The sequence below is a fragment of the Rattus norvegicus genome, chromosome 14, assembly GCF_021556685.1.
Source record: "Rattus norvegicus strain SHRSP/BbbUtx chromosome 14, alternate assembly SHRSP_T2T, whole genome shotgun sequence".
NCBI classification, from domain to species: Eukaryota; Metazoa; Chordata; class Mammalia; order Rodentia; family Muridae; genus Rattus; species Rattus norvegicus.
In genome coordinates this window covers 78,738,259-78,751,966 of record NC_141547.1, presented here as the reverse complement: position 1 = coordinate 78,751,966, position 13,708 = coordinate 78,738,259, and the positions used below count along the sequence as shown (strand labels likewise).

The window sequence follows — 13,708 nt, the reverse complement described above, 5'->3', positions numbered from 1 at the left end:
GATGGGCACTGAGTGAGAATGGGGAACAAGTCACCCCACGAGGTGAGTAAATAATAATACACTGTTGAAGGGCTCTATCAGGCCCCAACATGGCAAAACATCCTGCCCACAGGTTTTACCCTTCTCCCCCTTACTAAAACCCCTCAGATTCCGTTCCTAAAGCTAGCCCCCAAGGCCTATTCCCTTAATGACCCCTGACTCATTCCTGAGACAAAACACTGAGGTCTAACAATCAAAAAACACTATTTGGCTAACGTGTCCAGTCAGGATTTAGCAACTTGCCCTAGCACACACTCCCCTTTTCCTCCTCTAAGACCTCACTCCTGCAGAAACGCCTGTTCTTGTGTGCTACTGCCTCACTAAGTCTGCCTTTGCAGCCCCCACCCCACCCCACCCTACCCCTGCCTTCCCCTCCAAAGTTATAAATCTCGTTTGTGCTAAGAATTTGGTGTCTCGGTATGTCCTGAGCTGACTCTGAGGCGGCTAACTTCCCTTGCAGCTATATTCCCCCCCAAACACCTTAAAGGCTTTGAGTTTCCACCACCAAGAATTATAGACATGATAGACAGGCTTATCTCAATCTAATGTCACACAACGTGGGCATGGGTGGCACCGTCACAAACACCCCACAAGTAAGCACAATTTTTATGCATCCAGACAAACAAAAGATTTCCTAAATAAGCTTGGAGGGACGCAAGACCTTGGCCAGCCTGGGCTACATGACAAAATAATAAAGATTTCAATTTGAAGCCATCAACACTGAACAGGCAAATGCAGTAAGAAAATGAAACGAGGTGTAAGTGAGGGAAGGCATGTCATGAGGAAGACAGAGCTGACCAAGCGGCTACTTCGAAAACACCTTTGGGGGGCTGGGGAGATGGTGCGACAGTTGGCTTACTGCACAAGCGTGGGAACCTGAGTTCAATCCCGGAATCCAAAAGAAAAAGAAAGAAAAACGAACAACAAAACTGAAAGCAAGTAGGACCGAGGTTTTAATCCTGGGAAAAGGAAGGTGAAAATTAGCCTGACCAGTGAGCGCCAGGTCCCGGTAGTAGGTCCTGCCTTAAAAGCAAAGGGGTCTATTTGACATCTGATGCCACATGTGGTCTCTACATGCATTCCCATACACAGGACCAGCTCATACCCGGACATGCACATTTGTGTGAGCATACATATACATGTGAGTGCACACATGCACACAAACACACATGGGCATACAATTAATGGACTGAAAACAATTTTAAGTGGCAACAATAAATATTGGTAAGACAAATGAAATGAAGGTGTGGCCACCAGATGGCAGTAGCGCTCAGAGGCTGTTTGGCTGATCTTAGCAGGAAGTAAAGGCATGTGAAAGTAACTACAAAGAAGTACACCTTTCTATTAAAGTATGTATTTTATTGTTTAGATATATTTTTAAATGTAGTGTGTGTGTGTGTGTGTGTGTGTGTGTGTGTACATGCGTGTAAGAGGACAACTCTCAGGACTTGGTTCTATCCACCTACTGCAGAATTCAGGAATCAAAGTCAGATGGCGAGGTCTATCTCTAAACACTGATATCCCTAGTGTGGTGGTGCATAATTTTAATCCCAGCATTCTGGAGAGCACCCTGCAGAGGCAGGGTGATCTCTATGAATTCCAGGCCAGTCCTGACTACATCATGAGAGCCTGTCTCACACAAGAAAAAAAAAAAAAAAAAAAGATTCTACCCCATGTCAGGCTTTGTGCTCATAGCGATTAAGGACAGAGGAGCACTTGGAGAGGAGCCTGAAAATGCAGGGGTGAGCCCACAGGAAGCAGAGGGCCCCAAGGTCCAGCCCCTGCAGACATATCCCCCTGCCTTCCTAGGTGGGCAGGTAGAAAGCCAGCTCCCCACACTACCTCTTAACACACTAAGAAGTGGGGTTCACTCATGGGTTCTGCTGGAGGACCTGTGTGTTGTCCATTTTCCATGGCTGTGATAAAATACCCAAGACAACCAGTTAAAGGGGGAAGGGTCTATTCTGACATGATTTCACCTCTGGCCACTAGGCTCCATTCATTCTAGCCTGTGATGAGGCGAGAATGCATGGCTGGCAGCATGTGGTGGGACAGATGCTCACCTAATGGTCTTCAGGAAGTGCGGGAGGGGGGAGGGGAGCGAGCGAGAGAACAAGAGAGCGAGAGAGCACAAACAAAGTTAGAAGTAGCACCATGATTGTCATCCCCCAACCTCTGAATACTGCTGCCCTAGAAACCAAGGTTCCAACACATACACTTTGGGAGACAGCAGATTGAAACTCTGGTCCTGTCCTCCCTCAGAGCTAAACAATGGTACCCAAATGTGCCCCTATCCTAAGCACTTGGCCTATAAACATGGAACTATGCAAGGTGGTCAAATGAAGGAACTGAGACAAAGACCCATCTGGATCACTGAGGGCTCAGGATAAGCACTGGGCTCTTATGGGAGGGCTCCAGGAGGGCTAGAGGGAGCCATAGGAAAGGGCAGGGGATGGTGATGAGGGATACAAGGGTCACACACAGCTAAGAAGGCCTCATGCACCACTCCCTGGGGCCACATCCTGTCTGGCTCCATTGACTTCTGCCCCCCACCCAGAGTGAGAGAGCAGATGCCAGTTCCTTCCTAGTGCTTGTGTAATGATTGTCTATGCAGCCATCTCCCTCACAATGGGTGACCTGGCATGGCAGGCATGCAGAGACCAGTGACCAAGAAAAAGGGAGCCCACGAGGGAAAAGCTGTCATCTTTACATAATTCCATGAGTCAGTTTCCAGCACTCCCATGGTAACACTATTGTATAGGACACACACACACACACACACACACACACACACACACATTCTGTATGCCCTTGGCACTTTCCCACTTCTGAAATTTTTCTGCCTGAGTGATCCCATCACCACACAGGAGGGTTCACGGTGCATGGGCTTTCAACCAGACAATGTAACCAGTTTTACAGTCAAATGTTCTCTCACACCCACCAGCTTTAGAAGATGTGGTCGTCAGAATCCTGGGACTTCAACACCTCCAACTCTCCTTTGGGCAAGCTAAGGTCACTTGACACCCACTCCTGCGGCTACTCTGGAGTTGTCTGGGAACCCAGATGCCACCATCACTGAAATGTTCCCAGAGAAATGGAGGCTAATGTTGTGTTTGCTCATCTCTAGTGCACCCGCCAGCCCAAATGAAAGACCTCACAGGAAGTCTCTTTCTGCAGCAGGTGACTTGAAGTCACCCGACCATTTGAAGCCTTGCCTCCTCCCATGGTGGTATTTTTCCTACCAAAAGCATCTCTTTCCATTTGGAACCCATGTACCTGGGTGGGGTGGAGAAAGCCAAGTTTCTATGAGTCAGAAGTTGTAAGGGCAACCAAGAAACCAAGGTTTAAGACACATTTCCACGATATGCATCGAAGTCCACAGTGAGGGTACAACAAAGTGGGGAGAAGGCAGTGCTGTGGCTTCTGTGAGATAAATCAACTCTCCTCCCCAGAGTTCTCCAGGCTCTGGGGAAGGGCCCACTTTCAGGCTCCACCTAGTGACTGGTTATTTCCACTCTTCCAGTCCTGCAGGTTTGAAGTGCTCATACTGACTGGCTTCCTCTGGGGGTTGCCGCTCTGCTCCTAGATCACCTGTCTACCTTCCAGTCTGTGATGGGAATTCTAGGCTTTTTCCTGACTTTATCTGGACTTTACTTCTGGCTGCTTTTTAAGGACTTAAACTCTCAAACCTACAAGTCAATCTCTACCTCAGGGACAATGGACTTGGGACAGGGATGCTGAGTACAAGCTCCTACCCAGCAGTATCTTGAGTGTCTGACTGAGTGATGGGAAAGGTGTGGGATGGTCCTTGGAGTCCATCTATAGAACTGGTTACCTCTTCCATTGCTAGGACAAAACAGCAACAAGCACCCTGAGGGAAGAAGGGCTCTATTTTTGTTTTTGTTTTTGTTTTTGTTTTTTTTTTTTTTGCTTCATGAAGGTTACAGTCCATCCTGGTGAGGGAGGCACGCAGCAGTAGCTTGAGGCTGCCTGCTCACAGGACCAGGAAGCAGAGGGAAGCGACAGCCAGTGTTCCTCAGGCTTTCTTCTTCTCCACTTTGGCTTCAGTCCACAGGATGGTGCTACTCACATTTAGAGTGGATCTTCCCTCAGTTAAACCTCTCTGCAGGTTCCCTGTGATAGTGTCATAGACACGCCCCCACGTGTCCCCGTAGGTGATTCCAATCCTGTCAAGTTGATGAAGAAAGTGAAGCCCCCCCCCCCAATCCATTGATTCCTGGATGTTTCCAAACTGGACGACCTCCAAGTTGCATGAGGGGATGAAGAGCCACCCCTGGCTGAGGTACCGCCCCCATGCAGCTGAAGGCGGTAATGGACACTATTGGGAGACAGTGCTCTCCCACCCAGTGCATGCTGGGCAATATGAAGGAATACTCAAGAGCCCTGTCTTTTAGCTGTGTGATTCACCTAACCTGGCCAACTATTCCTCTCCTCAGCAAGTCTTGGGTCTGATCCCTAAGAGGACATCTTAAAGCACCTGGCACCTAGAACATATCATGCTATAATGCATACCATGCCCACAGCCAAGCTGGTGAGTCATCTGCATGACCTTCTGAGGACTGCTTTTCTCTGTAAACACCCCTTCATCCTCTCTGGAACCCCACCCCACGTGTTCATTCGATCTGCTGGTATCCCTGTCTCTGCTGGGCCGTCCATGATCACCGTTGAATGTGAACTCGGACAGCTAATCCAAGTGTTTTCTCCAGGCGACTCCATCTCTGTGTGTAGATTGCTGGCCAGGTGGATGGTGAAGTTCTGGACCTCAGGGGGACCACACAACTGCCTAAGACAGTATTGTCTGTGGTGGCTTCCATTCAAGTAGTTCCCGAGTGGGCCACCAGGTGGCAGCACAGGCCAGTATGCCTCCTAGCGGGAAAACCTGGGACTGAGAAGGTAGTTCCCAGGGGCCTCATCCCTGGAAAAACCCATACCTCCATACACAGCGGCTTGAACTCTTCATCTGTCTCTGCTTACAGACGTGCTGGTACTGGGCATTATCATCTCTCTGAAGCCTTACGGCAAGTGAGAAGACCCAAGATTTAAGAGTAACCATGTTCCACAAAACAGATGCAGTTTGGTGACCCGCTGCTACTACCAGGGAAAGCCACAGGAGGTTTAAGTCTTATCCCAGAAAGCTTCAAAGGAAATTGTACAAGCCCCATGGTATTCATCCGCCGGCTTCAGCACTGTCAACACTTTTCCACAGTCTTACAAGAAACCTCACCTTTTAAAACTAGAGTACTTTTTTTCCTTTTTTTTTTTTTTCCAGAGCTGGGGAACGAACCCAGGGCCTTGCGCTTGCTAGGCAAGCGCTCTACCACTGAGCTAAATCCCCAACCCCAAAACTAGAGTACTTTTAAAGCCATTCCCAAACAACATGACAATTTACCATAAATATGCCCATTCACAGCCCTGCCCATTGGCCCGTATCATTCCCTAACAAAAGGGCCAGTGGCACCGCACTATCATCTGATACCCGTCACACTCAATTTCCCTTTTCACAGTTGGTCTGTTCCATCACCACCGAGTGCCATAGACTCAATCCAATTATGCCTTTTCATTTCGTTAGTGCTCTAACGGTATCCCCTCTCCCCCTACTCGACCCCAGCCCTAATGAATTAACAAATCAGGCCACTTGTCCTACAACACACCAATGAACCAGGATTCCTGGAAACTGCAGCAAAGGCTGAATAAAGAATTAAAACCTCTATGACTGTGGAGAGGCTGAATCGTTGCAGGTGCAGGGCCTAATTGCAATTTATCTTGGGCTATCTTTAGTCCATTAAATAGATTCTTTGCCCCACTCTGTGTCAGACCTAACATCAAGATAAACAGATTAAAATCTTGGTGACGCGTAGTAACAAAACCCTTATTCCCCACCAATCAAAGGGCGAAGAATGAGGCCTGCAGCTGAGGTTCCGGTTTGCTGTAATCACCTACCGAACATTTCCACTAATACATTTTTCGACTTGAATTGTGGCTTTCTTTGTTCTGCTACTATGCAAACGTCCTGAAACTGTTTTCCCATTGGAACGTAGGATTTGGGGTGTCCTAAAACTGTTTCTGCACTCATTATTGGCTCCAGAATTAACTTATTCCCCATGAGGTGAGTGCTGTGCTTTTGGGTGGACATGTTCCCCAGGCCACCGACAAAAAGCAGCATGTGTTGAGGAAATGGTTTTAATAAAAGCGAAGTTAAATAATAGACTTTTTGGTCCTTTTGAGGGCACTCGCAAACTGTAGTCCACAGACGAAGCGTGGAATTCCGTCTCGGAATTTGAAGGAGCGGGGAGAGGAAGGAAGCAGTTGCATATACAAGAAAGCATCCTCAGACATCTCTCAGCTTTGCGACCTCCCCCATAGTACTGACCAAACATCTGCACCAAATCCTCGAAGCTCTCCTGCACACACTGCTGTTAGTTCATTTTCTTATGTTGCATTCTGAGCAAACTGGAGGTGGCAGAAAGCACAAAACTAAGTCATGCTCATCGGGCGGTCCACAGGCAGCCTGCTGACATAGCGTGCTTGCGGCAGACGTAGTAGAGATGGGGTCCGTCCCTTCCCGGGACGCCACCCCCCACCCCCCAAAAAAAAAAAACGTTGGCAGAATGTAGCCGGAGCCTAGAGCGAACACCAGTCAACTGGCATGCGTTCCACGGTCCCCAGCCCAGCGCTCGCCGCCTCCCGCCCCGCCCCGCCCCGCCCCGGCGCTCTTCCTCTTCATTGGCTATCTCCGGGCGCGCCCACGCCCACAGAAGCTCCGTTTCCCTCCACCCCCTCCACCCCTCCCGCTTCACCTTTCACCTCCTCACCTTCCGGGACTCCCAGAAGCCTCAGTCCCCGCCCACCAGAGAAGGGGGAACCGGTACTCTGTCATGACTCGCAATTATTGGTGGAAATTATCTGTCCATCAGAACAACGGCGATCACGGATTAGCTAAACAACAGCAGTAGGTGGGGAAGCCGGTGTAGGGGCTTTCGCGCATGCGCAGTGTGAGTGCAGTGACGCGACCCCGGGGGTAGTCATGGCGGCTCGGTGCGTGAGGCTGGCGCGGCGCAGCCTCCCGGCTTTGGCGCTGTCGTTCAGGTAAGAGAGCACTGCTCCTCCGCGTCGGCCCCACTCTTGGCCCAGAGCTCTGGCGAGGACATTAGCAGCAGGTCTGGTCCCCGCATCGGTGCCCGTGCGCCCTGAAGTCTCATCCTCACAGTCGGATCCCCGTGCCTGGCCTCAACGCGCGGGTGTCCCGGTGTTTGCTGTGCGGCGCTGCACGAACTGGGCCCGAGGGCCGAGGAGTGGGGCCGCTGGGGCGTAAATGTGGGGATCTGGGTGATGCGTCAGGTGGAAGGCTCCGCCATTTGCTTGTCAGGCGACACACGGTACTCTCACCGGCATAGGGGCACCACCCCTCCTGGAATTGCAAAAGACAACAAGCGGGAGACTTGCCCAAGGTCAGGCAGCCAGGCAGAAGCCCGCCTGCCTAGGGGCTGGGGTTACTGATCCCTAATCCAAACCAGAATGTGTGCTGCCTGGTTATGGGCTTTTCCCACTGTCCCTCACATTTTGTCCTCCGCGGAATGTGAAGTCCAAGGAGCAACAAAGACAGTGTGCGCAGTTTAATTAGATAAATGCCCATTTTTTTGGCAATCTTTACCTTAACTCGTGGCTTCCGGCTTTTGAGTCGCACCTCCAAAGTTAGGCAGTGCTCAGTTTCTTTAGCTTGTTTCTTCCTGGAACCAAGTTTTTGGTTGATTTAAAAAAAATAAAAAGAGCGACTTTGCCCGAATCTTGTGGAAACTGAGCGGAATGGGAGCGGGCCTTTTCATCTAGTGAGAGTTAACATGTGGATGATCTCTTATACGTGACCACAAGATGAAAACAGGCTTACATTGTGCAAAGAGCTGGGAGCTAAGCAGTGAGCAGTCTGGAGTATTCCCGTGGAAGCATTTCTTACTTGTGGTGCTTAGAGTTGACAGGAAGGATTCCCATCCGGTCCCATCCCCCAGCTTGGTTCATGTCTGTCTCTTAAATTGTGGTTTTGAAGAAAGGTGCTCTAGTAGGAAGGACAGCTGTATAGCTGCTAGTCATAACTCCACAATATCCCTAAGCTTGGCTTCCCTCTTCCCTGAGGGACCTAGTCCTAGTTCCTTACATGAAAGTATCTGTACAGCAAAACTCTTGCTGAAAGGCTGATTGTCACTCCCAGGGGTGGAGATAATTCATACTGTAGGCAGGCTTCACATGTGTATGGGTGTTTTGCCTGAACATAGGTCCATGCACCATGTGTGTGCCTAGTGCCTTCAGAGGTCAGAAGAGTTACAATTAGCTGGTTGTTACCTGGGAATCAAAGTTAGGTCCTCTACAAGAATAACAAATGCTCTCCACCACTGAGCCAACTCCCCAGCCCAGATTCTTAGCTTTTTTAAAAGCATGACAGAATAAAAAATAAAATTAAGAGGTCACTGCTGGGGCCAGGGGTTGGGGGGGTCGGTAGTTAAACACTGGCTGCTTTTGTGGAGGACCTACCTGGGTTTAATTCCCAGCATCCACAGTGGGTCAGAGCCGCCTGTAACTCCAGCTCCAGGAGATCCCATACCTCCTGGCTGCCTCTTCAGGTTCATGTCGAGGATTCATTAGACTTCTCTTTGCCTTTCCTCTGCACAACGCTCATACTCCCACTTCCACCCCTCTGTCCAAGTGATTCCCAGTTCCTGAAATGCACCGCTTACCCACCCTACCCTGTAACTCACCTGGGCCTGCTTTGGATCTGTGCAGAAGAGCGCACTGCAATCCCAGGACTCAGCACCTGGGAGACTGAGGTTAGAAGATTGCAAATTTATTGCCAGACTCAATCTCGGAGTAAACAAATGCATCAGAAAGAAAAACAGGGGCTGGAGAGAAGTCTCAGTGGCTGAGAGTGCTTGCTATTCTTGTAGAGGACTCAAGTTTAGTTCCTAGCACCCACACTTAGACAGAGCACAACTGCCTGCAATTCCAGCTCCAAAGTATCCAGTGGTTTTGGCTTTCATAGGTACCCAAACTCACGTGGCATACACTTACACAGATATACACATACAAAGGCACACATGGACAGACAGACAAACAAGCACATAATAAATATAATAGCAACACATTTTTTTCTTTTTGTTAAATCAGCTTGCGGTCCACACCTTTAACTGAGGCAGAGGCAGTCAGAGCCCTATTGAGTTTGGGGCCAACCTGTTCTACATATCAAATTCCAAGCCAGCCAGGGCCCTGGCTCAGAAAAGAAAAACAAGTGTCCTGGATTTCCCTGCAGCCATAGGTGACTGTGTTTTGGGTGTTTACTTTTTCTGTCTGATGACAAGATTTCTGCTTAGGCCACTGTCATCAGCAGCATGTGCAGTGGGCCTTGTTCTATGAAGGAGTCTGAGTGTTTGGACTCTAGGAGACACCTTAGAACACGATAGATAAGGAACACAGCTAGGCCAAGCGTGGATTACAGATTGTTCATAGTCACATGTCACTTAATGACAGGGCTGCTTTCTGTGAATTGTCTTTTTGTCAGTTGATCTTGTTAGCTGGTGGGTATCAGAGTGCATTAATACCACCTGATGGGACAGCTAGAGCCACCTATGCCATATACTGTTAATTAAAGACTCTTAGGATAGTGGCAGAAGTAGGAGATGGTTCTGTGGTTGAGTCTTTGCTTCTTTTCTGTAGGACCCAAGCTCATATTGGACAGTTTACAACCACCTGTAATTCCAGCTCCAGGGCATCCCTCTTCTGGTCTCCTCGGACACTGCACTCATGTGGCATACACTCATACTGACACACCTAAAAAGGCATCCACATTCTTTGGGTGGTGTATGTGATGTGAGCACATTGGGAAGGCCCAAGGTCAACATCAGGTATCTTTCTTCTATCCCACCCTCATTTTCATATTTGTTGGGGGCCATAGCAAATGTGTGGAAGTCAGGACAACTTGTAGAAATTAGTTTTCTCCTTCCACCATATAGGTCGTGGGAACTGTGTCATGACTGGCTTGGTGACTTGACCCAATAAGCCAGCTTGAAGCTCATGATTTGACTAAGGTGGCTGGCCAGTGGACTTCAGGAATCTGAAGTGCCTGTCTCTGCCACCTCAAGGCTAGGACTTTAGGTGTGCCTCCATACTTGGCTTTCTTATGTGGGTTCTGGGAGTGCAAACTCAGGTCTTAGTATTGTACTGCAGGGTCTTTTGCCTACTGAGACACTTCCCCAGCCCCATAGCACATGCCTTTTGTATGTCACAATTACCTTTGTGAGATCTAAGTCTTTTCTAGCGAATAGTTTGAAATTACCCAAATTTATAATTTTTGTTTTAAACATTTCCTTTGTTAGGGGAAGAGGGTTGAATATTTGTACAGCAAGTGTGTGTCGAGGATGGGGCAGCTTGTGAGAAATTGGCTCTTTCTACCATGTGGTTGTCAGGCTTGGTAGCCAGTATCCTTACCCACTGAGCCATCTCAAAAGCCCAAATGTCTTAAAAATCTGCTCGCTGTCTTTAACATGCTGAAAGGCTGTCTTCACTTATGTGTGGGCTTTTCCTTAGGCCTTCTCCTCGCTTGTTGTGCACAGCTACAAAACAAAAGAACAATGGCCAGAACCTGGAAGAGGACTTGGGGCATTGTGAGCCAAAGACAGATCCATCCTCTGCAGACAAGACCCTCCTGGAAGAGAAGGTGAAGCTGGAAGAGCAGCTGAAGGAGACCATGGTAAGGACCCTCAGTTGGATGGTTGCCTGCATGATCCATACGGCAGCTTCCAAGTTCACAGGGAACAGAGCAGAGCCATTTAATTGTTTACTGCCTGCTGCAGACCCAGGTAGCAAACTAAACTGCCAAATAGGAACTAGAGTTCAAACCCTCTTGGCTCCGCTACTGACCTGGGAGTTTCTGTGTTGGCTGTACAATTCTGATACTATGGTGTTTTCCATATGAATGAGGAAGACTTGTTATGGCTGAGCTGGGACTCAAAGGGAACCAGAAAAGTTTAAACATAGGAGTTGAGTATGGGAGTCAGTGGTAGCAATTACCACCCTATATTGAAAAGCAGGCACCAGTCAAGTTCCTTAAGGATGTGGGCAATTTGTAGTGTCACTCATATAGCTGTCACTGTGGTCCCTTCATTTCCCAAGTCACCAAGGCTAGACCAGGACAAGCTGTCTTAGAACCTTGCCCCATGACTGCCTGAAAACTGAGGTTAGAGGTATAGTAGAGACCTCTGGAGTCCACCAGTGGACATTAAGCTGAAGATGGTCAGAAATAGCTACAGGGACAGTGGAGAGAGGCAAGGATCGTCTCTGACCCCAGTAATAATCTAGCCAGGCATGTGAGCTCAGCCTCCTTGAGATTTCCTACCAGCTGATCTTCCTTCCTCTCTTTGGAGGCAGGAACTGAGGTTGGTGAGCCCTAGTGATGTGCTTCTACCCCCTCAGGTTGGACAGGAAAGTAACATTCTTCCCCCACAGGTGACAGGTATCGGTCAGCACATAAGGACCTTCTAGCTCTTTCCTATTGTGGGCTTGGGTAGAACATTCCCTGCTTCTTGTAGACACTAGCAGGGATATAAATTACTTTTCTACTGTCCTGGTTTTGTCCAAAACCTCAGCTGATGGCAGGTTGTATTTGTGTTGTGATTTGGAATGTGTTTAATTATTTCAAAATCAGAATGGTTGTCTTACAATTTGTTACATAATGTCCCCCCTTGTCCCCCAAGGAAAAATACAAACGTGCTTTGGCAGATACCGAGAATCTACGGCAGAGAAGCCAGAAGCTGGTAGAAGAGGCCAAGTTATATGGTGAGCAGACACTGTGGTCTCTGAGGGAAAGGAGCAGGGCTGCAGCTGTGAGCATGTGGCTGTGATGGGGCTGCCACCACCTTTACCTGTTGGTGTTGCTCAGCTGGCCGTGGCCTGCCACCTTGGTGTGGGAGCCTCAAGGGCACGTTAAGTATTTCCCTTTTTACCTGTTTTCTTCCTTTCCTACTCATTTTTGCACATGTTAACTGCTCTTATCCCAGAGAAGGCTCCTTTGGATGCTTTAAATTATTAAAGTGCAGTGGTTCTTTGGCATATGATTTGACCAGGAATCATAAACATCCATCTGTGTGAGGAACCCATGCAATTGAGACTAAGTGCAGACCATCTTTTCCTCCATGTAGGCATCCAGGGTTTCTGCAAGGACTTGCTGGAGGTTGCAGACATCCTAGAGAAGGCAACCCAGAGTGTTCCAAAGGAGGAGGTCAGCAACAACAACCCTCACCTGAAGAGTCTTTATGAAGGGCTCGTGATGACTGAAGTCCAGATTCAGAAGGTGTTCACAAAACACGGCTTGCTCAGGCTTGACCCCATTGGGGCAAAGTTCGACCCTTATGAACATGAGGCCTTGTTCCACACCCCTGTGGAGGGGAAAGAACCAGGCACTGTGGCACTAGTTAGTAAGGTGGGCTACAAGCTGCATGGACGCACCCTGAGGCCAGCTTTGGTGGGGGTGGTGAAGGACGCTTAGCTCTCTCCCTCAAGGCTCTGGACTTTGTAGGTCACTTGCTAGAACTCAAAGGGTGGGCGGGCTTGTAATTTCTCATCTGTGAACACATCTGACCCTTGCCCAGCCTTGTTGGAAATCTTAAGTAAGCTAAGCAGAACATGAAGCTGCTTGCACACTGTGTCAGAGACTCTGGGAGTCTGGTCATTGAGTTTAGCATTACCTACTTCAGAAGAGGGCCAGCAGGGCCTCAGGAGTAGCATGCTAACGTTGTATCTGTTCCACCTTGTGATTAAGTACTTTACACAAATAAAAGGTCTTTGGCTACATCTGTGCTGCACAGTCTACCTCTGAGTGCCAAGGCGCTGGTGTCACTCAGGCGGTGGTCCTCCCTGGAAGCCGGGAAGGGCCAGAATGGGAACACTTGTTGCCAGCAAAGCTAAGACGTTCAAGAGCACATTCCTTCCAAATACTGGGCTTTCTATGCCTGCCCTTGCTCTGAAATGACAGAGTCCTGGTGTATTTATTAATGAGCTCCTTGCATTACAGCTGGGCGGGGTTCATCAAAACAGGGTTCTATTTTGACTGTAAAACTGCATGGCTGGCATGCTTTAGACATTTCCACTCAGGAGGTTGTGGTTAAGGGAATTAAAAGGCTCATCTTTTATCTTCCACTTTCTGGTATTGGATTTTGTCTCTAATGGAGATCTGGTGAGAAAGCCTAGCTTACTCAGCTGTAGCTCTTCAAGCTTGGAGCTGCATAGGCCTGGGCTGTACACAGGCCTTACAGAGAGTTATAATACAGATCATAGGAGAAAGCCAGGAAGCCAAAGCCACAACACACATGAGAAGCTGAATTTAGGCTCTCACCAGCCAGACTCTTCCCCATTTCTATATTGAGCTCAGAAGAGCTGATGGAATGGTGATCTAAAGGAAGCCATGCAGCAGCAGTGAGTAAGGCATTGATTATACCTGTGTAGAAGCCAGGGTAGAAGAGGTAAAGCCATAGAGGTGTGGGTATTCTGTTGTGTTGTTAAATTTGAAAGATAACGTAATGTTCCCCAAATTCAAGGTTCCATCATCACTGAGTTTCTCCCTTTAAGCTGTTTTGAACTATTTAGACAAAACAAGCCAGATGAAGGGCAG

General features: G+C 48.6%; 1 protein-coding gene and 1 long non-coding RNA gene across 3 annotated transcripts; one reads left to right on the top strand and one right to left on the bottom strand.

Annotated features, from left to right (window-relative positions):
- Positions 1-6,224: 6,224 nt before the first annotated feature.
- Positions 6,225-7,483, bottom strand: LOC148001404 (uncharacterized). The gene is made up of 2 exons (XR_015637490.1): positions 6,873-7,483; positions 6,225-6,510 (listed from the first exon to the last, which is right to left on the bottom strand). It is a non-coding gene; the product is annotated as an uncharacterized LOC148001404 (long non-coding RNA).
- Grpel1 (GrpE-like 1, mitochondrial) lies at positions 7,061-12,891 on the top strand. Of its 2 annotated transcripts, XM_087584405.1 has the most exons (5): positions 7,061-7,146; positions 9,760-9,947; positions 10,630-10,792; positions 11,796-11,877; positions 12,240-12,891. In XM_087584405.1, exons 2-5 carry the CDS (start codon positions 9,847-9,849, stop codon positions 12,584-12,586), a joined length of 693 nt encoding a protein of 230 aa, XP_087440531.1. In that variant the 5' UTR covers positions 7,061-7,146; positions 9,760-9,846; the 3' UTR covers positions 12,587-12,891. The 2 variants fall into 2 exon arrangements, with proteins under 2 accessions (XP_087440531.1, NP_077813.1); NM_024487.4 differs by lacking the exon at positions 9,760-9,947 and having other exon boundaries at positions 7,072-7,146; positions 12,240-12,879.
- Positions 12,892-13,708: the final 817 nt, after the last annotated feature.